Here is a 21,077-nt window from a genome sequence, read left to right on the forward strand (position 1 = left end):
TACGGAAACGATGAATAAAATCCAGTCGGCGTATCTTTCTTGACCAAGTTGAAGTTAATACTCCAACTAATAATCATGGATCATGACGATCATCTTCTAGTGCTAATTTTTTATTTTTTTGACGATCATCTTCTAGTACTATATTTATAAGTAGTTGTTAAAAAAAAAAAAAAAAAAAAAAAACATTTATATAGTAAATGGTACACCAAATTAAGATAGTATTATAGCCTAGGCCAGAGGGTCATGCATGCATTAGATATCAATAATAATTCAGGAAAGCACCTCATGCTTGATTAGTGAAACAGGTTTGGTCAATAAACTATGACAAACTAGGTTCCATTTTGAGGTTTAATAATGTTCCATACTGTTAAGCATGAATAAATACAGCAAATTGGGTACTGCATCCGCTAATTCTATGTTTATGGGATTGTCGGTGGCAACAGAGAGTACTAATTGAGGTGGGTTCTAGTAAGTAAAACGTCATCTTCAACTCAAAAATTTAGATTCTGTTCAAATAGTATGGAGCATATGATATGATTGGTGGTGGACAAATCAGTCACTCTTATGAAGTTGATTATTTGTTGTCCTCAGAATTGGGTCCTAGGATGGACCTCATTCAGGAAAGAGCCAAAATTTAAGTTTGTTTAGCAGAAAAATCTTTGTTTTTGAGTGCAATAACTGCAATTAGGCAACTTCTAATCTGATTTCATTGACACACATTTAGCCCATTTTGGTCTGGGCTTAGGCTTAGCCCAAAGTTACAAAGGAATGATAGGATTTCGTTGAAATTTGGGATGATCTGATTTCATCGCCTATATGAAGTTTTGTACTTTGGAAGTTCAGAGCTACCTATCATTTTCTCAACCTCTAATGATCTTCTGTTATGGTCCTTTTGATTAATTTCTCTAGCTTGAATATTAGGGTTCCAACATGCCAGTTCTTACACAACTCTCTTCGCTTCGTGATGATTTTTTCATGTCTTATGTTAGAATTTTATTCATCGGTGATATCTACCATGAATTATCAATTATATTCACGAGAACAGATCAGATCAATCCCTTGTAACATTTTCTATGGTGGGAGTGAACTGTTTCGAAATTGACAACACAGATATGCAAAGTAGGAGACCATTTTATTGGAAAGCTCTTTCTAGCTACAGTCTTCACTTGGGTATCGACATCTAATCATGTATTAGAAAACCCAAATGATCATGAACTCCCCATTACTAGTTTATATATGAAGAGCGTGAACCAATGAGATCCAATATTGGACCCTTGAGGTGTGTCGTTAATAGTAATCTTGTAGATCTCAACATAAAATGTGCAAGTTAAAACTGAATCTAGCAGTGTGGGTGAGAAATTTGTTTCTTGCGAGGGAGGTCACGTTTAACACATTCACATTGTTATTTTTTGACGAGTTCTTTGAGGTAATTCGTCAAACAATTGTCAATTGTTTCAATATTTAAATTGTTGAATACTCGATTAAGTATGTATAAGTTAAGTTATAGTCATTTTGTTATAGTCATTTTCCCATAAAAAATAAGATATAATTTCTCTTCACTAATGCTTCTTAGAATCAAAATTAGACAATCTTTTGAAGATAGTTTGAAAGTAGGCAATTGCAATTGTCATTCGTAAATGTCAACATCCATCATGTATCATGCATGACTATTATGACATGTTTATTAACTTTGAATGTAATTGAGAGTGGCGAAATTGATTTTGAGATGGGTGAATTCCGATTTTTAGTAACATGTCAAGATATTATAATGGGTGTGGGTCTCACCTGCTTATCAGTAATCGATTCTTAACCTAGGGGGAGATGAGTATCATAATCAAGTTTATGGAATCAACATTTTCTCCCTAAAATATCCTCACATAATTATATTTTTAAATTACTCAATTTTAAAAAATTACAAACATTCTAGCTTCCTTTATTGTATGAGTATTTTAGTAATCAAACTAATTTTAATTCTGATTCTATATGATAAGTAAACAAACATCAATCGTAATTAGTTCAATTCATGTTTTAATTTTTTATGATAAGTAAACAGTATAATGTAATAAAATATTCTCGTACCGATTTTTATTGATACTGATTCATAATAATTTTTATTCTAAGTTAATAAATATGCTCTTATTGTATGAGTATGACTATTATAGTCCAAACTCCAAACTTAATTGAAGATTATCACTCATTTCTATTTGTGCTTAGATCTAGATTCTTGTCCTGCAATTTTGATTGAGAAGAGAACATTTTCTCACTTCCCCACGTCCATACTTCCCCACGTCCACTCGCCCTTTAGACTTTGGAATATAGTGGGAGGATGGATTAAGTGTCCAGAGGCTCAACTGTTATAGTGTTTCATTTTTTAACGCTATTGAGAAATTTATAACATCGAATAGTATGGTAAACATTTCTAGATCTTTATATTTGAGAATAAAATAGCATTTAGTAAAATAGTCGTGTCACATTATAAATCTAACCTTGTTCTAGATCACCATGCTTAGGTTAACAAAAGGGTATTAACCTAAGCATTATATCCCTGTTCTAGATCAAACAGAAGATGTAATGTGATTTGGATTTTCATTATCAGCCAGTTTGGATTTCCACTCAGCTCACCACTTACCTATGCCACTTGTCTCATGGACTTGAAGACATATGAGCAATGGCATTACAGTTAATTACAGTTGAAGAATGGGATATATCCCTAGAGTTTCCAACCACAGCAACTTCATATTCATTCAGTTAATCTGAAGCAAAACCCTTTCCTGCCACTGCACTGTGGCAAACATGGTGATGCTAAAAAGAACCTGAAACAGAAACAGAGTAGCTGTATCGAACTCTCTCTGTCTCTCTTTCTCTCTCTAGAAGAAAATGATAAAGTAAACAACTTTTGAACCAAGCAATCACGAGCCACCCCTGAAATCTCTGCCTTTGAATTCATCTTTCTACTGGCAAACGACCTAATCTTCCTTATCCTATCACAAAATCTGCAACCCTTTTTCTCTCTTCATCTGAGAACTCTGTGTTTCCATGCAGTTTCTCTACCTTTGCTTCAATTTCTTGAAACCATGAAAGCAGATTATGTCTCTGTCCATGTACTCTGTTCTAATCAGGAGGTTTCAGTTCACTCATTCATGCTTTGACACACATCAAAAAGCTCATATTTTTAATGGAAAATAGTCTCCTGGTTCTCTTATCTCTCTGCTTCTTCTCTGAAAATTTTGAAGCTTCAACTTCCTTGTTTCAGTTATTGATGAAAACCCATATCTATTTTCCACTCTTCCATGTAACCCATGTTTCTGAATCAGTTCATGCACTTTCTGAAATCAATTCACACATTCAGAAGGAAAATCAATCTTCCTTTTGATTGTCTATATTGCCAGAAAGCTTCCTATAAATTTCATACGATCCATTCCAGGGTTTTCTGTGAAGGGCTTTCCCAATGGCGACCTCATGTTTCCATTCACTTCGTCTCCGAAAGTCGAAGGGCAAGTCGTTGCCAAATCCGTCGTCGTCTTCGAAATACCAGTACAATTCAGACATGGACAACATGGAGAGGAAGAGATTTGATAGCTTGGAGTCATGGTCTATGATATTGGAGTCGGAAAATGTGGAGACTTGGGAGGTGGCCAAGGAGGACCAGGAGGAGTGGACTGCTGATCTTTCTCAGCTGTTCATTGGTAACAAATTTGCTTCAGGAGCACACAGTCGGATTTACCGTGGGATTTACAAGCAGAGAGCTGTTGCTGTGAAAATGGTGAGGATTCCAAACCAGAGGGAGGAGACCAGAACCTTACTTGAGCAGCAATTCAAGTCTGAAGTTGCTCTACTTTCGCGGCTCTTTCATCCCAACATAGTGCAGGTATTGTGTTAATATGTTTTAATTTGTATAGCAATTGAAAATATATGTTCCTAAAATTGGTGAACTTTTTTTTTTGTTTCAGTTTCTTGCAGCTTGTAAAAAGCCACCTGTGTACTGTATCATCACAGAGTATATGTCACAAGGAACATTGAGGATGTATCTCAACAAGAAAGAGCCATATTCGCTTTCGACAGAGACGATTCTGAGGTTAGCGCTTGACATATCCCGGGGAATGGAGTATCTTCATTCTCAAGGTGTGATCCATAGAGACCTAAAGTCAAATAACTTGCTACTCAATGATGATATGAGGGTGAAGGTGGCAGATTTTGGCACATCGTGCCTTGAAACACAGTGCCAGGAGACGAAAGGAAACAAGGGGACTTATCGCTGGATGGCGCCAGAGATGATCAAGGAGAAACCTTGTTCTAGGAAAGTTGATGTTTATAGCTTTGGGATTGTGCTGTGGGAGCTGACAACATCTTTGCTTCCTTTTCAAGGAATGACTCCTGTGCAGGCTGCATTTGCTGTGGCTGAGAAGGTAAACATATTTTACTATTCAAATTGCTTACTTGATACTTGAATTGTGTCTGTGTGATACTTCTGTGTTCTTGAGTTTATTATTTTGTTACAAAAATACAATCAATCAGTAATGATAATCGTAGCGCACATAGCTTAGTCCAAGTTTAACGTAAGTGTGTTCTGTGACTTTGCAACATGAATGTTTTCTTGCCGAGCCTACTGTTGGTTGCCTAGTTAAGCAGTAAGTTAGGTTGTGATGATGTTTTGATGTACCATCCGAATGTAAGTTAAGAATGATTCTCTCTTCCCCTCACCTTAATTTGGCAAAGTGAAGATTCTATTGTGCCAAACATGTTCCAGTGCGAATGACAATCAACCATTGCATGTACTCGAAGAATATATTCTATCTTTCTTAGTTTAAGGAACTTGTTCCTTTATGAGTTTCCTATTTGTCCCTGAGGAATCCTTGCCAAGAATAAGATCCTCAATTTCCATTTTGAGTGCTTGCCTAACTATGAACTATAATATGTTGAAAATGAGTCTCCTGCAGAAGTTTTCTTACAGTTTCATTTTTATGTTGCAGAATGAACGGCCTCCACTGCCGGCGAGTTGTCAACCAGCACTTGCACACCTCATCAAGCGCTGTTGGGCACCGAACCCCTCGAAGCGACCAGATTTTAGCGACATTGTGTCTGCTTTGGAGAAGTATGATGAGTGTGTGAAGGAAGGTCTTCCTCTCACACATCACTCGAGGCTGGTAAGTCGAAATGCCATCCTCGAACGCTTGAAAGGTTGTGTATCCTTGAGCTCTTCCATACCTGTACATGCCTGACACCATTACTTAGAAGGTATTTTGGTTACTGTTGTTACTTTCCATGATAAAGGATTAGCCCCTCTATAATTTGTACATGAAGTTCTTTTAACTACCTAATGTAACACTACGATGATTATAAACTTTGTTGTACTTAGTTTCCATCAACTGATCCTAATTGTTTGGTTCTGAAAATCCCCATCAATGAATGTTTAGTATATAATTCCAAATGAGAAAAGAGATTGGATTCCTTCATTTATTCAGAAAGATTGTTCTTGCTTGTGGGAATGGAAGAACCTACGCCATGTATTATCACTTCAATAATTCGATGCAGCAAACCATGAAACTACTCGAGAAAGAAAACAGTATCATTTGGTCTTGAATTCAAATTACTCATACACTATAATCTCTCACAGGAAACTGGGTTTTGTTGTCCTTGTGTTGTCAGCAAAGCAATTTGGTTGAGCTGAAAAAACTCATATTAAAGATTACAATATGCAAAAGCCAGAAGCCAGAAGCTATAGAGTCCTTGTAGTAGAGAACGTCATGTTCATGTGGAGTCGAGAAAAGCAGGAGTTGCTATCACAGATAGATCATATACATAATGTGAGCGCCAACCTTTGGAAAAGTACCTGTAAGAAAAGCTCTCGAGTGATGTTGTGATCCACAATCTTGCTCTGAAGATTTTGGTGATCAATCGTGAAGATAGAGTTTGACCCTTATTGGCTTTGTTTGTTGAGGTCAAATTTAGAAACTAGGCTCTTTCTCATGATTACTTTGCCTTTCCTTTTGATACTTGGTCAAGAAACAAAGGAAAATACAGAGATGGGGAAAAGGATTGCGCTGATGAAAATCATGAGATGCGTGAGAGCCGAATACGTACCATTACAACGGACTTGGCTATTTGGTCAATTTCCCCGGTCTTCTCTACACAAAACACCCATAGTATATACAAGTGTGTACTAGCAATACAATAACCGATTATCTCTTGGCTACTAGATTTCAGAATTTAGTATATATTTTCGGTCGTGTTTGTTTTAAAAAAAATGTTTACCGGTACAAAAAAATGGGTGGCACGATAACGGTAAAAAATGGTCGGAATAGTGTGATGCTACGGTGATGATGTGTGGGTGCATGTAAGCGGACTATGGTGAGGTATGGTCGGGGAATATTGTGGTGGAGGTACCGAGAGTTGAGCCAATTGTCCCCCTCTTTGTATATTTATTTGATTTGGTCTATCCACTAGTGTATATTAAGCAGCTGATGCGCATTCCAAAGATGTTGATATTACAAAATTTAATCACATTCAAATAATTCATAAAATATAAGATAAGTGTATAGACTGTAGACTATAGGCAGGGCTCCCAAAATTCATAGAATAAAGTTTGGTCCTCCCAATCAATTTACCTAAACACCCTTCATTTCAGTGAGTTGAAATGTTTTGAAATTTGATGGTTAAAAAATTTATTTTACATAAGAACGAACTTAATTATAACCTATCTTGATCCTCTTTACATTTCAGATCCTTACATTTCTACCAACTCTAAAGACATAAAGTAACCCGCTTGTGACATGAGACTAGAGACGGATACGCATGATCTTGTTAAGAAATGAAACTTTTTTTTTACTGAAAACGGACAATTTTTGAACAAGTGATTGAGTTTTTGTTTACATTATTTTGGGCATTTGTCTGTTTTATTTCATGTCATAGGTTTCGCGAATTCATGAATCAAACAAAGTGAATATATTATCTATGATGTGACAAGTGAATCAACGATTAGGTGAGGTTATGAAGCAAATTTCTATTTTAGCTTAAGAACACCTTGGAAATTTTTTTTGCCCACTTTTACAAATACGGCTTATTGACATAATGTTACCTAGAACAAAATTTGGCCAAATTTAAATATTCAAAAATAGTGAGATTCGTCTACTTTTGTCTTTTCATAGATTTTCTTTTAGACAAGAGTAGTGTTTTCATTTGCCTTAAGTTTTGCTTAAGTGAGCTTACTTACTCGAGTGATTTTGCTCTTGTATGGGTCACATTGTCACTATGCGGTCTATGCCTCTTCGTTGGTTGATTTGATTCCAAAACTACTAATGCACCAAAAAGAATACACAACACAAAAGCGATATATGGATCACCTTTTCTTTTCGTTTGGTAAACTACAACTCTCTCCTAAATCTACCAACCTCTTTTAGCCTTCAAAACTCAAAGGGAATCCAAATGTCTCAATTGAAAGACCACCAAATTTTACATAATGAACAAGTTTTTGAGCCATAAACACCTACTTAGGGGCACATTGGTCCAAGAAAAGATGGTAAATATTAAATAATGATACCAATTTATGAAAAGAATAAGTGACCTTGGGGAATAACGAAAAGAGGGTTTGGACTGGAGTCATAATTTTAGTGGAGTGAGGGACTCTTTTGGCTCAGCTCCTCCTTTGCTTGCTTTAATCGAAGGAATTGAAGCCCTTTCTTTACCTTCTTTTGCTTTGCCGACCACACCCATTTCCCATTCCTATCGGATATATCAATACTAAAATACAAATTCGAATACCACCTTATGCCAAAATAATGGGAATGCCATTTAGGAAAATGAATTGATGCTTGTACAAACACACCAGCTTTCTAGCTCCAGAGCTGCACTCGATCTACCAAAGAGGAAAAAACCTTTGGTTCCAACCTTTGCCCAGGTCTATTGGAAGAATGATCCTGTTTGACCAAATTGGTGAAGGCTGCCCAAGAGGCAGTTTCCTCTAGCTTTTCTTGTTTGTCCTTGTATTTTAGTATCAAAAAAAAAAAAAAAAAGAGGAAAAAGAGACCCACCTTGCATGCTATTATTGAGTTCATAATTACTAGTTCTCTGGGCTTTTCCTTTTTCTGGATTCCACATTGCTTTGGCATATCTTATCAACACGTTTCAAAAAAACAAGCTAATTCTGACACTGGGAACATGAACTACTTAGATGTCTAACCAAAAAAAGCAGAAACTAAGCACAGAAATACAATCCAAAATTGCACATACACATATTTGAACATGCATCTCTATACCCAGTAAATTTGCAGTAATCAAACTACAAATTAATCTATGTTGTGATGAACCCAAAAGTCAAAATTCAACTACCCATTTCCTTTTTTACATATAACTTGAAAGGGTAATTAATTTACTGAAGAAAGAAGAAGAGGAAATTAAAAAGAGTAATTCTTTTCTTCCTCAAACATGAAGATGATGAGGTTTTTTTACTACACAAAACCCACCTGATGATCATAGCTCACTGGCTCCAGACACCACCCCATATCCTCTCACCAAGAAAGCTCACAAATCTTCTCACTGATCCTTTGCTTTCCTCATCGCCATCAAGATCACCAGAGTGATCAGTACTATTGCTACTATTAGTGATCTCCTCCACCATGTTAGTCTTCACCAGCTGATGATCCTTCTTTTTATTCAGACTCAAGTCGGATCCTTGACCCTGCCCTTTACCTCTCTTGTTATTCTGCCTCTTGTCTTTCTTGCCATACTTGGACCCTGCCGTTTTAGTCTGAGATGAAAGTAAGTCATATTCAAAAGCATCGATGATCTCATGGATCAATTCTCGATTCGGGGACTCGTCCCATCTGACCCAGTAACTCGTGTAGCATCTGAAGCAGCTGCAGTTGAACCTGGCCGGGTGGTCTCCGCCGCCGCTTCCACCGCCTCCTTTTGCGGCGGAACTCTTTCTGTTGTTGTTGGCGGTTGTGGTCTTACGTGAGGAAGGTGAGGCTGTTAAGTTGTTGTTGTTGTTGTTGTTGTTAGTGTTGGAGCATGAGATGAGGTAAGCAAGGACCTCCCTGTCTTCGAGGGACAGGGCGGCCGCGAGGGCGAGGATGGTGGCGGGAAGGAAGGACAGGTGGTCGGAGACGATTGGCGGCGACGGATGAACCGTGCCTCTGCGGTACAGCTTCTTCATTATTGGTGCAAGAATAAAAATGATATAGAAGGCTAGGGAGATTTTTATGAGGAACAGAGAGAGAGGTTTTTGGGGTGTGAAGGGTTGCTGAGGTTTTTATTCAGGGCATTGGAGTTGGTGTTGATGATGTATGAGTTTCTGAAAGAAGTTGGGTTATGTTCAGCTGCGACGCAGGTGTAATGAGGTTGATTCTTACTAGGGATGTGATTGGTGGTGATAGGTTGCCAGGATCAGTCTCTGTCCTACTGTGGGTGTGCTTAGCAGGGGTTGGTAATCTGGTGGGGGCTTAAACCAGACTTTCTGGGCTTATGATCTCAGTTCTGAACTTCTAAGTAGTTTTCACCCTTTCATCACCAGTGTGTGAGTACTGAGATTAACCTAATCCGTGAAGGTGTTGGATGAGCTCAAAGTTTCTTGTTATATGTCTTTGTTATGTAAGTAGAGGACGGTTTTGATTTGATAATGCCGTTTTTTGACCGTGTCAAAGCGAGTTTACAAGATGCTTTCGAATCATGATAATGACAATTTGCAAGTAAAATTGTCATTATTTTGGATTTATGGAATCTAATGACGTGCATTTTGGGGCTTGAATTTGTTGACTTTGAAGCTGAATATACCTGTGAAAAGATTACAAGTCTAAATCGCACACTGCGTTAGACAGAGTTGTACTTGTATGTATTAAGCCATAGATCACCACAGGAACTACCGAAAAGAAAAAAGTTTATATCTATGCTCTTTACGCATCAGCAAGGAAATGCAGGCTTAGCAATTCAATGTTAACCTCAAATAGTGAACACTCGGAACAAAGGAAGTTCACACTTGACCACAATGATAAAGGGAGTAAGGCAAGATAATCATGAAGAGCTACTTGTAGCTTTCCCCTCGGATAATAGGATCCAAGGAGGTGCTAATTTCACATAAAGAAAAGGGTAGAACATCAATATGACATTACCCGAATATTATACCATAGACCGGAATGATGCGTTTTTTTCAGTTGTAATGATTAAACAGCATGCACTCCCTACGGATCTTCAAGAAGAACTATTTAGACGAGTTTTGATCCATGACTCCAGGTGCTTGAGCTCATCATTGCTTATTGAATGGGCAAGACCAGGATAAGCCTGCAAATTTAGAAGCAGTAAGTTGCATACAAAACTGAGTGGAATTTTCTGAAGTGCTCTATTAGTTGCAGATAATACCTTAAACTCGCAGCTTACACCAGCTTGTTCAAGGAAAGGAGGACCTGCTTGTCCAGCTTCAAACATTACGGTTCTGTCATCAATCCCATGAGACCACAAAATAGGTGTCTGCACAAGAATAGGTATCAGATCGTTGGTTTCATGGAAATTTCACAACAAAGTACCATCTAGCTAGCTTTCTAACATCAATAAAATGTGATATTTACCACAGAAAAGAAATTTTAGTTTATATGAATGTAATATTTGGTACCACACAAGACATACAGTAGAATATAACTGATTTTGAAAATTTATGATATCAAACTCCTATGAATGGCATATGACATGTTTAATTTCGTTCTTCAAATCAAGGTCTAACTGCCAGTTGATCAGGGTATGTGATTAATGCATAAAGTCAATCACCAGATATGATGTAACACTGATAATCAATATGTGCTGCTTGAGTTTCAATAGTCAGATTACAATGAGAATAACAGATAGACAAGTACTAAAAGCAAAATGAGATCTTTTGTATAGCACAGTATTGGTAGAAAATAATAGGTCAGAACTGAAAAGTACCCTCTTTGCCTCTGGGGGAATTTGTTGTATTATAGATGAATTAAAAGGAAGCCATCCACTAAAGACTGCAGCACCACCTAGTGTTTGAGGGTATAGCAGAGCACTTGCCAATGTCAACGCACCTGGAAAGCCAAAATTGCATTAGCATGTTACCACAAGTAAAAAAAAAAGTGAGAGCGTGTGCGAGTGCAACTACAATGAGAAAGAGAGAGACCTCCTTGACTGAATCCACACACAAACACATTTTTAGGATTAGTGCCAGCAGCAATCTCCTTGTCTATCATCTTATGCACGTTCCTAACTGCTTTGAGAAGACCACTTTCATCTTTTGGAGAATTCTGAAACATGTAATAACATAGTTAGCATAGAGATGCAATTCGCCTAATGGCACATCCTCTGACTATAACTAAAAGCACAAAGCATGCGAATGACTTCAGGGCCTCGATACCCTTCGAAAATACAAGCATGTAAGAAGAAAGACTTACAGCAGTTATAGGAATCTCGTGGATGTCAAACCATGAAGGCATCACAGCACCGTCTGCAATAACAATTTAGATTAATCACTTTAAAGAGTTAATATTTCTGCTTCACTAATCAATGTAAGCTCTACTTGTTTCAAAACCCACCCCAAATGATAACTTAACCATCTCAAAATCAAGACATTCATGCATCAAAGTTTCGAAAGGCTTTCAGAACAAAATAACTGCCTCAAGTAACATTGCTTTGTTCGTTTTATCTTCATCAAGATCACTCTAAGCGCTAATTTGACACTTTCGAACTCAACACAACAAATTGTAACTACTTGAATCAAAACCTTGAGTTTAGTGACAATGGTCCAATAGAGGCCTAAACCCAACACCAATAATCTCAAATCACAAAAGGAAGCAACTGAAACCGAACATGTGAACTCACAGTTGCATGTGACTGGGATTGAGGGAGCAGATGGGAAGGACCAGATGGTGTTCCGAAACTCCGGGGAGGTGAAGAGGGTCTTGATGGGCTCGTTGGCTGGGCCGGAATCGCCCAACCCATGAAGCCAGAGAACGAAGCTGCGAGCCATCGAGTCTGGTCTTGGAGAAAGGTTTGGCCGGGAGGAGAGTAGTATGAACAAAACAGTGCTACTGAGGGTGGCGATAAGAAGAGCAGCAGTTGGCTTTGCTATTAGCATGATGACGGATCATCGAGTTTTTGGGTAAAATGAAACGTTGAAAAGACCACAGTATCCTTCAATTTGGGGATGGATTTTTTTAACTTAATTATAAAAAAAATATAAAAAAAGGTGCGCTAGCGAAACATAAGCAAAATGGGCCTAAGCGGGCTAGGCGGTTTGAAGGGTAGTGGGCCTGCGCGGGCCGGAGGGTCCACCTTTTAAAAAGAAAAAAAAAAGGTAACTTGCTCGACCCTCTCACTCTCTCTCTCAGTCTCTTCTACTTTCAGTTTCATTTTTGTTCTAGCTTCTCGGTTGTAAGAGATTTTAGGGTTTTAGGTTCTAGGGGTTCAGTCCGTCTGCTGTTTCAATCTTCACAGGCGGCGCCTTTCTTTTCTTGTCTCACTCTACTAGGTAAACCCTAACCTGGGTTCTTGGGTTCTCTCTGTTTTTTGATTGTTTGAGCTGTGATTGTTTGGGTTCATAACTAAGCTTTATAAGATAGAGGTGACTCCAATTAAGGTAGCTTGCTTGGTTTGAGCTGAACTCAGTAATTTTATAGCAGAATTTGTTTAGTGATTTATAATGTGTGGTTTGTCTTGGGTGCATTGTAGATGGCTAGATGGGATGAGATTCTGTCTCTTCAGTTCCGTTGTTTTATCAGTAAATCACTACAAGACTAGTCTACTTGTGTATCGAAGTAGTACTAATTGTATAGACTGAGAGGTGGGGATTGCAAAATGTCGGAGCACATACCTGAAGATGTGATATCGAAGATCTTCCAGAGGTTGCCCGTCAAGTCCTTGATCCGCTTCACCTCTGTTTCGAAGCGCTGGCGCTCCATCATTCTCCAAGACCCTCATTTCGCCGCATCCCATTACCAAATAGCTTCTGAAAACAAAACGCTCAGTCACAGTGTCTGCTTCCGCGGCTATTTCGACTCTGACTGCTTCTTCGAATCCCAAACGACGTCATCGTCTTCTTCTCCGGTGATGAAGACAGGCCTTCGCTGCCCGTTCACGAAACCTGACAGCTTGGTTTACCTGTACTGTTCTTGCCGTGGTTTGGTGAGTGCAGTTTTTAACGGGGAGAATATAGAGAGGTATATATGGAACCATCAACTGGACTCTCCCAGAAACTACCTGATCCTGGTGTTCCAAATGAGTTTCAAATCTTTACTGGTTTCGGCTACGTCTCGGCCACTGACGACTACAAGATTCTCATCGCCAACTCTAGATTTGAGGAGGGAGAGCAATCCAAGATCCACATCTTCTCGTCGAAATCCAAATCTTGGAGAAGGATTCAAGATTCCCAATATTCGGGTTTGTCGATGTCAGTTTTGGGGACTCTTTGTAACGAGACACTTCATTGGCTGAGGTTCAAGCAAGATATTATAGTTGCTTTTGATTTAGCAGATGAGAAGTTCCGGATAATGGCGCTGCCTGTTGTTGAGGAGTATGGAGGTTTAGGGGACTTTGGAGGTTGTCTGTGTGTGTTTGGTCAGGTGGATGTTGCTGCTGCCTCTATAGATTTGTGGGTCATGAGGGAATATGGTAAGGGTAACTCCTGGACTAAGCTGTTTAACTTGAGGATTTCTGATCAGCCTGATAAGCAGATATGTTATGTCCAGCCAATCTTGGTTACTGAAACTTGTACATTTCTGGAGATACATACTGAATCAGGAAGTGACCGAAGGGTGGCGAAGCTGGTCAAGAGTTATCATAATGAATTGAAGATCGAAGAGGTTCATGTGGATAGATATAGGCACGGAATGGTTGGATATGAAGAGAGTCTACTTTGGCTTGAGTAAATCGTTACCCTGCATCCTAATTCTGGTTAGTTGCTCCTCATTTCCACTCCATTAATGTATTTTTGTTTCAGTTCTCATTGATATATGTACTGCAAGTTAGTACCAACAAAGGGAATCTAAAGTAGCAATTTGATGTGTAATATCATTTGAATCCACTGCAAGTGATTCCCAACAATTCTTGTGTGCTCAATGTATTCTCTTTGATTTTTGTTACTTATTGTTTGATCCCTATTGCTCCACTGAAATAATGAATTGAAAGAAGTAAACTTATATATGCCCCTCGAACTAAATCATACTGTATCATCTTTTGCATTGAAGTGGACTGAGTTAAGTTTCGAAAATGTGTATCATGTTTAAGCTCTCTTTTTGACTGTTATCAAGATGACATGGCCGTGTGTATCAAGCCACTTTAGTTATGGTGTTGAATATTTGAGTCTGTCGACACTCAGAAAAGCCAATGCCAACTGTCCATGGTCTCTGAAATTCTTAAAACTACGAAATGAGCATAATATTCTGCATCTTCTTTTTGCTGTTTTTCACTCTAGATATGTGCCTGAATGGATCTTATATCATAATGTGAAACGATATTCTTGCGTAATACATGTGAGCATTTTAGTTGCTTAATTCATTTCACTTTTATAATATGCCAAAAATATGCTTTGCTTGTAACTCTCAGTATTTGCCTTCTGATGTTTGATGGTTCTTAAGTTCACTTGTTTTTGTTGTAGGAAATTTGAAGTGTACACATGCAAGAGCAAGAGTAAGATTGAGGACCAGATGAAGTGGAACCAATTCTGGGGATCCTAGAGGTTCTTGCCGCAAGTCACCAGTTCCCTAAGCTATTGTTTATTAAAGGCTATGTCGTATATAAGCATCTCTGTATCTCTGTTTGTATTTTTTTTGTTAATGTATGACAATGATATGCTAAGATAATGTTGAGCATTCTGTAAACTCATACACATCTTTAGCTCGTTTTCTGTTGCGCATGGAGCTTTGCTTTTTGCGCTATTTCTCAATAGGATTATGTATAAACTGTATGATGTGATTGTTGATCATGTTTGGTTAGCTAGTTACCACTGTGGATTGTGTATTTCCTTTGCTAACAAAGTTAAATTCAATGCTGTTTCCTTGTTAAATTCATTACCATTCTCTTCATAGTTCATAGATCTGAAAACATGCATGCTCGGTTCAACTCATTCCATCTAATTAACTCGATCAACAGCTTGAATTATAATACTGTATGTGTTTTAGACAATAAACATAATCATAAATCTTGTTTCAAAATTAAAAAGTCGAATCCCAGTACAAATGGTTCCATCATTTTAATGCTGAAAAAAATGGGTATTGCAACTTATACCAAATGGGTGCAATATGCAAGCAATCAACTGAACAATGAAAAACATTCAAATGAAGAATTCTAATAGTACATTTCACTTTCTCTATATGCCAAAGAATTGCAATCTATTCCGGCACCAAGAAATTAGCTGCTGCTGGTAATGTTCTCAGTGTCAAAAAAACAAATGACCTCTGAGCTGGCAACTATCACTTTCTGGTTTGATCAGTTTTCATAGCAGAACCATCATCACTGTCATGTCCATTTAAGCCCAAACTTAAATCCAAAGTGCTTTCATTCAGATCTTGACATACTACCTGATTATTGTCCTGAAAACAAAACCAGAATCGGAAGTGAATATTACTTCTAATAGAAGTAAATCAACCCCCATTGATTTTAGGTCCCTTCTGTAACCAAAAAAAAAATTAAACCCCCATTGATGCAGTAGCATTCACTACAAATCTTCTGATCCTTATATGGGGAAAAGATACCTAAATGGAATGATCTATAAGACGGTCCAGATGGACTGATAAAGATTCACATTTATCAGTCCATCACAATAACAACTGTCCATATTCATAACTGAATACCATATTCCACCCACCCAATAAATAAAAAGAATCATATTTTTACATCTCTAAGTCCTACCTACAAGAACTCAAAAGGCAAACATATGAAAGGGCAAACAATTCACCTGATTTTCTTCCATAGGGACATCATTAATGTCAGGTTTTTCATCTAAACCCTCGCCCTTGGTGGTTGCCTCTGTTTCAGCTGGCTCAGTATCTACCAGGTTGACCTCTTCTTCAACCTGTTCTGCAGCCTCATTTAGCTGTTCCTCTAATAAAGCAATCTGTTTTATTAAACAAGAAACAGCTAAAGTTAATCATTCAATGGTTTTTCATGTGTTTTAATAGATTGTGGGTGTGGTATATTTGCCTTACAAAGGCTGAATCAAACAATAGTGATGATTGCTACTTTGAGTTTATTGTGCAGTAACTATGTCGCAGATAACTATATAACTGCTAGTTCATACCCCAAATGCGGATTTCAAATAATGAGACAATTGTACTCTTCCAAAGCACTATCATAAACTCGAATTTCAGTACTAACAGCTAAAGGGCACTTCCTTGTGCACTTATTTTCATACAATCTTCAAACAACCTTAATATGTCACAATCCATTTGATTCTTCCAATATTCAACAGTACCAAACACATACATGTGCATAATACAAGGTGAATAATACTGATGTTGTCAACAGAGCTGGGCCAAATAAACAAGATGATGCTTAATTCAGTCAATCAAAGACTAGTGCAGGTTTTATAGAAGACATGGCTGGACATGCCAAAGGCTTCACAAATCAATTTTCACAGTGTCTTAGTTATGCACATTCACAAAAAAGCAGGCAATATATCTCAAACTTTTGAATACTACAAAGCCAGTGTTGCACTTGACACACAAAGCAATGAACAACAGTCTATCTTCACTCCAAACAAAACTTCAGCAAAATTGTGTACGAATGGCTTACAAGTCTTTCCAAACTTCCTATCTACTAAACTCCAAAGAACTCAAAAGGAAACCAAAACATAAAACAAATTAGTAACTCCTAACTAAATTGTAGATCACTCTCGACTAATTGCGAATTATCATCACTGCAAGACCTCAACATCTCATCTTATTCAAAGCAGACAAAGTCGATCACAGTTCGCGAAAAGAACCACATTTCAATCCTACTACAATGACATAACAAAAATTACGCTATCAACACCTGAACATCAACCTACCAACTCAAATTCACCTCCTGGTGAAAAAAAATCAAACAAAAAACAATCATAAAGAACAAAAATTTACCAAACTCCTCAAATCACTAATTCACTATTAACCTCTCAAATTCAACCACACAAAAAAACCCAACTCACAACCAAAATCAAATCCAAAGGGAATGGAAATTACCGGCATGTACTTGAATCTGCGGCGAGGCGGCTCCTCCACATCGTCGGGCTTAGCGGCGGTGCCATTGGCGACAGCATTTTGGGTCTGGGAGATCGGGGCCCACTTGAAGAGAAGGAGGTGGGAGCCGTTATTTCCGTTAGGGGTGTTAATCTGGTGGGAGTGAGAGTGAGAGTGAGAGGTGTGAGAAGGAGGAGCTACGTGGACCCACTTCTTCTTCCACTTCCTGACCGGGCCATTGAACACCGTGGCCGGTCCGTACCGGGTCGAGGTTCGACCCGTTCGGGCCCCGACTCCCTCCATATGGATCTCTCCGATTCGAATCCGCGTTGGCGATTCGATGGGCGTCAGATCCCGCGGCAAAATTAAAAACTAAAAAAAGAATGAGAGATTTGATCTTTCTTTGTTTTCTTGCTTTGCAGAGAGAAGGGGATTTGCGTTTATGGTTTTGCGTGTTTTCGAAGGATTGGACGGTGCCGCTGCTCTATTTATTCGTGTGACGATCAATCGGGACGGTCCACGTGTCCTCTTCTTAGGGCGGCTTCAAGCAAATTTTACAAATTCACATTCTTCTTTTGGATTTTCCTGATCCTGGTAGGTGAATAGATATTCCTCGTGTTGAATTATAATTCACGTGTCTTAAACGAGTATACCGCCTAGATATTTGAAGGAAAAAGATCTACAGGTCTGGAGAGATTTTGAAGCTACGTATCGACATACATGATTTGATCATCGTGCATAGTTACGGTGAGGAAGCACACCCGCCAATGCTAGAGTGAGAGAGAGAGAGAACTTCTTTTGAGAATCGGATTTTAAAAACTAAATTAATTTTTCCATTGATGAATTTATAGAATTTGACTTCTCTATTTAGATTTATGTTGCTTGGATTTGTTTGGATGACTTCTAACTATTGGATTAAGTACAATTTAAGACCACTATGTCATCCTTACTCCATCTAATGGTTATAAGACATCTAAAGAAATCTAAACAACTTAAATCCAAACAAAGAATCCGGATCCAAATTTATAATTTAGAGTAGAACCGTTGTATTTACATATGAGATATTCTTGTCAAGGTTTTGTTTATTATAAAGCAGTGCACATTCAATGATTATGTATCAGGCACGAGTACACTGGCCTCAAATGAATCACCTGTGTGGCTGTCTTATCACACTCACTCTCATGTGCCGGTACCCAATCCCAAATAATGAAAATTATGCAAATTTGAGCTCAAGAGATTTCTAAAAAATAAAAAAATTGTTGGACTGGTTAGAATAGGGCTATCGATACAAGCTTATTGGGCTGTCTTGGGAAATTTCATCATTCCTTGGCCCAATCAAGTAGAGAAGTGCAGCCCCAAATCTGAAAGATGTGCGGCTCACATACGATTACCCTTATGATAAATAGGCCTGCTAGGGTTTTAGATGGCCAACGCACTTGAGCGCTCTTCCTCTCTTCAGCCGTTTAGCTCCACAACCTCTGTTCCTCTGGTTTCTCAGTTCTATGATTTCATCTTTGTTTTTCTCTTTGTTTCAGAAATGTTTAAGATTCTAATGTGCATAGTAAAGCTATATTGTACCAAGGCAAGGGTTTATAATCAGTACTCTTGCCTTGATTGCCACAGCGGCTGTAGCTAAATTGATTTTCAGAGAGGTTTACTGGCCGCCCGTTGTGAGATTCTAAATCTCTGTCGACGGAGCTGCTTACCGAGCTTCTTACATTTCTTTCTAGTTCAACTTCTTTATTGGTCTGTGTGTTTATCATGGATAATTTGATATCTTCATATGAGAAGGGAGAGAGGAGGGAAATGTGCATAGGATTTAGCCTTTTCATGAGACCCTTCTCAGAAATCAACATTCTTTTCTCTTATTGGGTCACCTTCCAAGCAAACCTGCTTTGATTTCCCAGATGTTTGCTTCTATTGGTGCTTACATATTGAACATGGAAAGAACTTGGTGATGAACTATGAAGTACAGGGGAATTAATCTTACGTTTATTTCAAACAAATATATAATGGGTATTTTACACTGAATTTTTCTCTGTAACATGATGGATTTGTACAAATTGAAAATGGCCATATGGCCAGAGCCTAAAACCCATAACTTCCTTCTAAATTCTAATGAATCCAAAATAACAATTCACTCCCAAAGATTGTATAAGACAAAAGAAACCAAAAATGAGAACAAAAAAGAAGTACTACGCAATTGATGAGGCTATAACTCCATGCCGATGCCTTTGGATTGAAAGGCGGCAGTCAGGTTCCCAATTCTCAATCCATTCTTGGTAGCAAAACTGTCTCTGCAATAGTAAGACTTTGGGGGCAGAGCCTCGAAGCCAACTGATCTTTTTACACTGAAACTCTCCTCGAATTCGAATGCCTTTGTTGAAGAAGAAACTGCATTTGTGGTGCGCTTATAGGAACCAAACCACTTTGCTAGCATGTACCCATTTCTCCTCCATGGTGGCATTGGCATGTCGACACTCTTCATGGACTTCTTAATAGCTGCGCACATAATCCTAACAATTTTCTTCAGCTCGTCGAGTTCTCCCACGAATATTTGAGGCAAGACATTGTGTAAGGATGTGTATCGACTAGTGGGACGGGCGATTTCAAATTCTCCGGTGAAGAATGGCTCGACAATGTAACGAGTTCCATTTACATTGACATCAACAAATTCGTAGTCCCCTGCTGGAAACCGACTGGATTTTACCCACTTTGACTTGCAGAGACCTGGACAATTTGGACAAATAGAGACATTAGTCACAAACCTCACCAATTGACCCAAAAAGGACCTCTATAATACTAGAATGAAAATGAGCTACGCTTTCTATACACTAATAGTGTTATTTAAAAAGATCAATGCACACACATTGAGTTGGTACTTATGCAAAATTGGATACTTGACGCTTTGCTACACAACATGAGTGGAATTGAAAACGCGGGAATTTTCGATTTTTTTTACTCCATGGACAAACTGAGCTCTAATCTTAGAGGTACCATAGAAGTTTTTCAATATATCTCAAATGAAGTAGTTTATACGAATTGTAATCAAATGAATTCACGAAATCAAAATTTCCTAAAGAACTTGATGAAATGGACTTCACATCACACCCCAGACTATAGAGGAATCAGATTAATCCCTCAAAACGTTAACTCAAATTCTGATTAGATTATTCGCAGCAAATTACAGAATGAAAATTTTTACTCACCAGCATCAAAACCCTTGTGGCGCAAATGAGTCGTCAGCTTCCTCTTGAACTCTCTGTCCAACCTATCCCCGATTACACCGCAAGCATGTTCAACCTCAGCAACAATGTTTTCTTTCACATCATCACCACCTCCATTTGTATGAAGCAGCTGTTGTAGAGTATTCTTGGTCTCCGAATCAGACCGATAGCCACCCTCTACCTCTTCATCCGTCTCCAACGAATCCCTCTCGATTTCCTCACCATCATCCCTTGAATCCCCACTATAATTCCCTCGCTCAATAAAAGAATTAACAAGGTCAGACAAATCGGCAACGCTCTCCGCCGCAGCCGAGTGCTCGCTGCCGCTGCTCTCGCACAGCCTCACCCTGGCCCCCTCGTCAAACGCAGCCGCAACTCTCTGAAACCTCGCCGGATTAATTCTATATGCTCCCATGTTTATATATCTAGCTATCACCTAATATCTTGCTTTATGCTTCTTCTTCTCTTCTCTCTGTCAACTTTAACCTTCGCTTTTGGAAAACCATGAGTCAAGTGAGTGAGAGGGGGATTTTATAGGGTTGATAAGGGAAGTGTTGTCATATTGTGGTCATGGTGTTTACATAAAAGACTAATGGACTAAATGGAGATGATGACATGATGTGAAGCAAGTGAAAACCCGCTGCGTGCATTACAATTTATAAGAGGAGGATGATTTTGTTGCATGTATGTGGGCTTGATC

At 38.5% G+C, this 21,077-nt stretch overlaps 6 protein-coding genes across 8 annotated transcripts; 2 read left to right on the plus strand and 4 right to left on the minus strand.

Moving 5' to 3' along the window:
- The first annotated feature begins 3,128 nt into the window (after positions 1-3,128).
- On the plus strand, positions 3,129-5,389 carry LOC101309911 (serine/threonine-protein kinase HT1-like). Of its 2 annotated transcripts, XM_004293298.1 has the most exons (4): positions 3,129-3,868; positions 3,951-4,024; positions 4,076-4,406; positions 4,971-5,389. In XM_004293298.1, the coding sequence occupies exons 1-4, from the start codon at positions 3,449-3,451 to the stop codon at positions 5,217-5,219; spliced, it is 1,074 nt and encodes a 357-aa protein (XP_004293346.1). In that variant the 5' UTR covers positions 3,129-3,448; the 3' UTR covers positions 5,220-5,389. The 2 variants fall into 2 exon arrangements, with proteins under 2 accessions (XP_004293346.1, XP_004293345.1); XM_004293297.1 differs by having other exon boundaries at positions 3,951-4,406.
- Positions 5,390-8,473: 3,084 nt separating this feature from the next.
- On the minus strand, positions 8,474-9,151 carry LOC101308656. Its single transcript, XM_004295256.1, has one exon. It carries the CDS (start codon positions 9,149-9,151, stop codon positions 8,474-8,476), a length of 678 nt encoding a protein of 225 aa, XP_004295304.1.
- Positions 9,152-9,773: 622 nt separating this feature from the next.
- On the minus strand, positions 9,774-12,882 carry LOC101310383 (acyl-protein thioesterase 1-like). 2 transcript variants are annotated; one of them, XM_004293300.1, is made up of 7 exons: positions 12,873-12,882; positions 11,821-11,973; positions 11,394-11,446; positions 11,123-11,246; positions 10,909-11,030; positions 10,351-10,458; positions 9,774-10,272 (listed from the first exon to the last, which is right to left on the minus strand). In XM_004293300.1, the coding sequence occupies exons 2-7, from the start codon at positions 11,966-11,968 to the stop codon at positions 10,183-10,185; spliced, it is 645 nt and encodes a 214-aa protein (XP_004293348.1). In that variant the 5' UTR covers positions 11,969-11,973; positions 12,873-12,882; the 3' UTR covers positions 9,774-10,182. The 2 variants fall into 2 exon arrangements, with proteins under 2 accessions (XP_004293348.1, XP_004293347.1); XM_004293299.1 differs by lacking the exon at positions 12,873-12,882 and having other exon boundaries at positions 11,821-12,100.
- LOC101308947 (F-box protein CPR30-like) lies at positions 12,796-13,865 on the plus strand. The gene is made up of 2 exons (XM_004295257.1): positions 12,796-13,122; positions 13,191-13,865. Exons 1-2 carry the CDS (start codon positions 12,796-12,798, stop codon positions 13,863-13,865), a joined length of 1,002 nt encoding a protein of 333 aa, XP_004295305.1.
- A 1,263-nt stretch (positions 13,866-15,128) lies between these two features.
- On the minus strand, positions 15,129-17,609 carry LOC101310868. The gene is made up of 3 exons (XM_004293301.1): positions 17,154-17,609; positions 15,893-16,051; positions 15,129-15,527 (listed from the first exon to the last, which is right to left on the minus strand). Exons 1-3 carry the CDS (start codon positions 17,451-17,453, stop codon positions 15,408-15,410), a joined length of 579 nt encoding a protein of 192 aa, XP_004293349.1. The 5' UTR covers positions 17,454-17,609; the 3' UTR covers positions 15,129-15,407.
- Positions 17,610-19,362: 1,753 nt separating this feature from the next.
- Positions 19,363-20,860, minus strand: LOC101309232. Its single transcript, XM_004295258.1, has 2 exons — positions 20,360-20,860; positions 19,363-19,880 (listed from the first exon to the last, which is right to left on the minus strand). The coding sequence occupies exons 1-2, from the start codon at positions 20,790-20,792 to the stop codon at positions 19,363-19,365; spliced, it is 951 nt and encodes a 316-aa protein (XP_004295306.1). The 5' UTR covers positions 20,793-20,860.
- Between the last annotated feature and the right edge of the window lie 217 nt (positions 20,861-21,077).

This window comes from Fragaria vesca, linkage group LG3 (genome assembly GCF_000184155.1).
Source record: "Fragaria vesca subsp. vesca linkage group LG3, FraVesHawaii_1.0, whole genome shotgun sequence".
NCBI classification, from domain to species: domain Eukaryota; kingdom Viridiplantae; phylum Streptophyta; class Magnoliopsida; order Rosales; family Rosaceae; genus Fragaria; species Fragaria vesca.

What these genes read in the sequence shown, in the direction of transcription:
- LOC101310868 (XM_004293301.1), bottom strand. Translation starts at nt 17,453, where the DNA reads ATGGAGGGAGTCGGGGCCCGAACGGGTCGAACCTCGACCCGGTACGGA. An exon ending in GCAGATTCAAGTACATGCCG is followed by an intron (nt 16,052 to 17,153) that starts GTAATTTCCATT and finishes TTAATAAAACAG; the next exon opens with ATTGCTTTATTAGAGGAACA. An exon ending in TCCCTATGGAAGAAAATCAG is followed by an intron (nt 15,528 to 15,892) that starts GTGAATTGTTTG and finishes TTTTGTTTTCAG; the next exon opens with GACAATAATCAGGTAGTATG.
- LOC101310383 (XM_004293299.1), bottom strand. Translation starts at nt 12,076, where the DNA reads ATGCTAATAGCAAAGCCAACTGCTGCTCTTCTTATCGCCACCCTCAGT. An exon ending in GTGTGGATTCAGTCAAGGAG is followed by an intron (nt 11,031 to 11,122) that starts GTCTCTCTCTTT and finishes TTGGCTTTCCAG; the next exon opens with GTGCGTTGACATTGGCAAGT. An exon ending in TTCCCCCAGAGGCAAAGAGG is followed by an intron (nt 10,459 to 10,908) that starts GTACTTTTCAGT and finishes ATTCTTGTGCAG; the next exon opens with ACACCTATTTTGTGGTCTCA.
- LOC101309232 (XM_004295258.1), bottom strand. Translation starts at nt 20,792, where the DNA reads ATGGGAGCATATAGAATTAATCCGGCGAGGTTTCAGAGAGTTGCGGCT. An exon ending in CCACAAGGGTTTTGATGCTG is followed by an intron (nt 19,881 to 20,359) that starts GTGAGTAAAAAT and finishes CAAATTGTCCAG; the next exon opens with GTCTCTGCAAGTCAAAGTGG.
- LOC101309911 (XM_004293297.1), top strand. Translation starts at nt 3,449, where the DNA reads ATGGCGACCTCATGTTTCCATTCACTTCGTCTCCGAAAGTCGAAGGGC. An exon ending in TTCATCCCAACATAGTGCAG is followed by an intron (nt 3,869 to 3,950) that starts GTATTGTGTTAA and finishes TTTTTGTTTCAG; the next exon opens with TTTCTTGCAGCTTGTAAAAA. An exon ending in CATTTGCTGTGGCTGAGAAG is followed by an intron (nt 4,407 to 4,970) that starts GTAAACATATTT and finishes TTTATGTTGCAG; the next exon opens with AATGAACGGCCTCCACTGCC.
- LOC101308947 (XM_004295257.1), top strand. Translation starts at nt 12,796, where the DNA reads ATGTCGGAGCACATACCTGAAGATGTGATATCGAAGATCTTCCAGAGG. An exon ending in ACTGTTCTTGCCGTGGTTTG is followed by an intron (nt 13,123 to 13,190) that starts GTGAGTGCAGTT and finishes GGACTCTCCCAG; the next exon opens with AAACTACCTGATCCTGGTGT.
- LOC101308656 (XM_004295256.1), bottom strand. Translation starts at nt 9,151, where the DNA reads ATGAAGAAGCTGTACCGCAGAGGCACGGTTCATCCGTCGCCGCCAATC.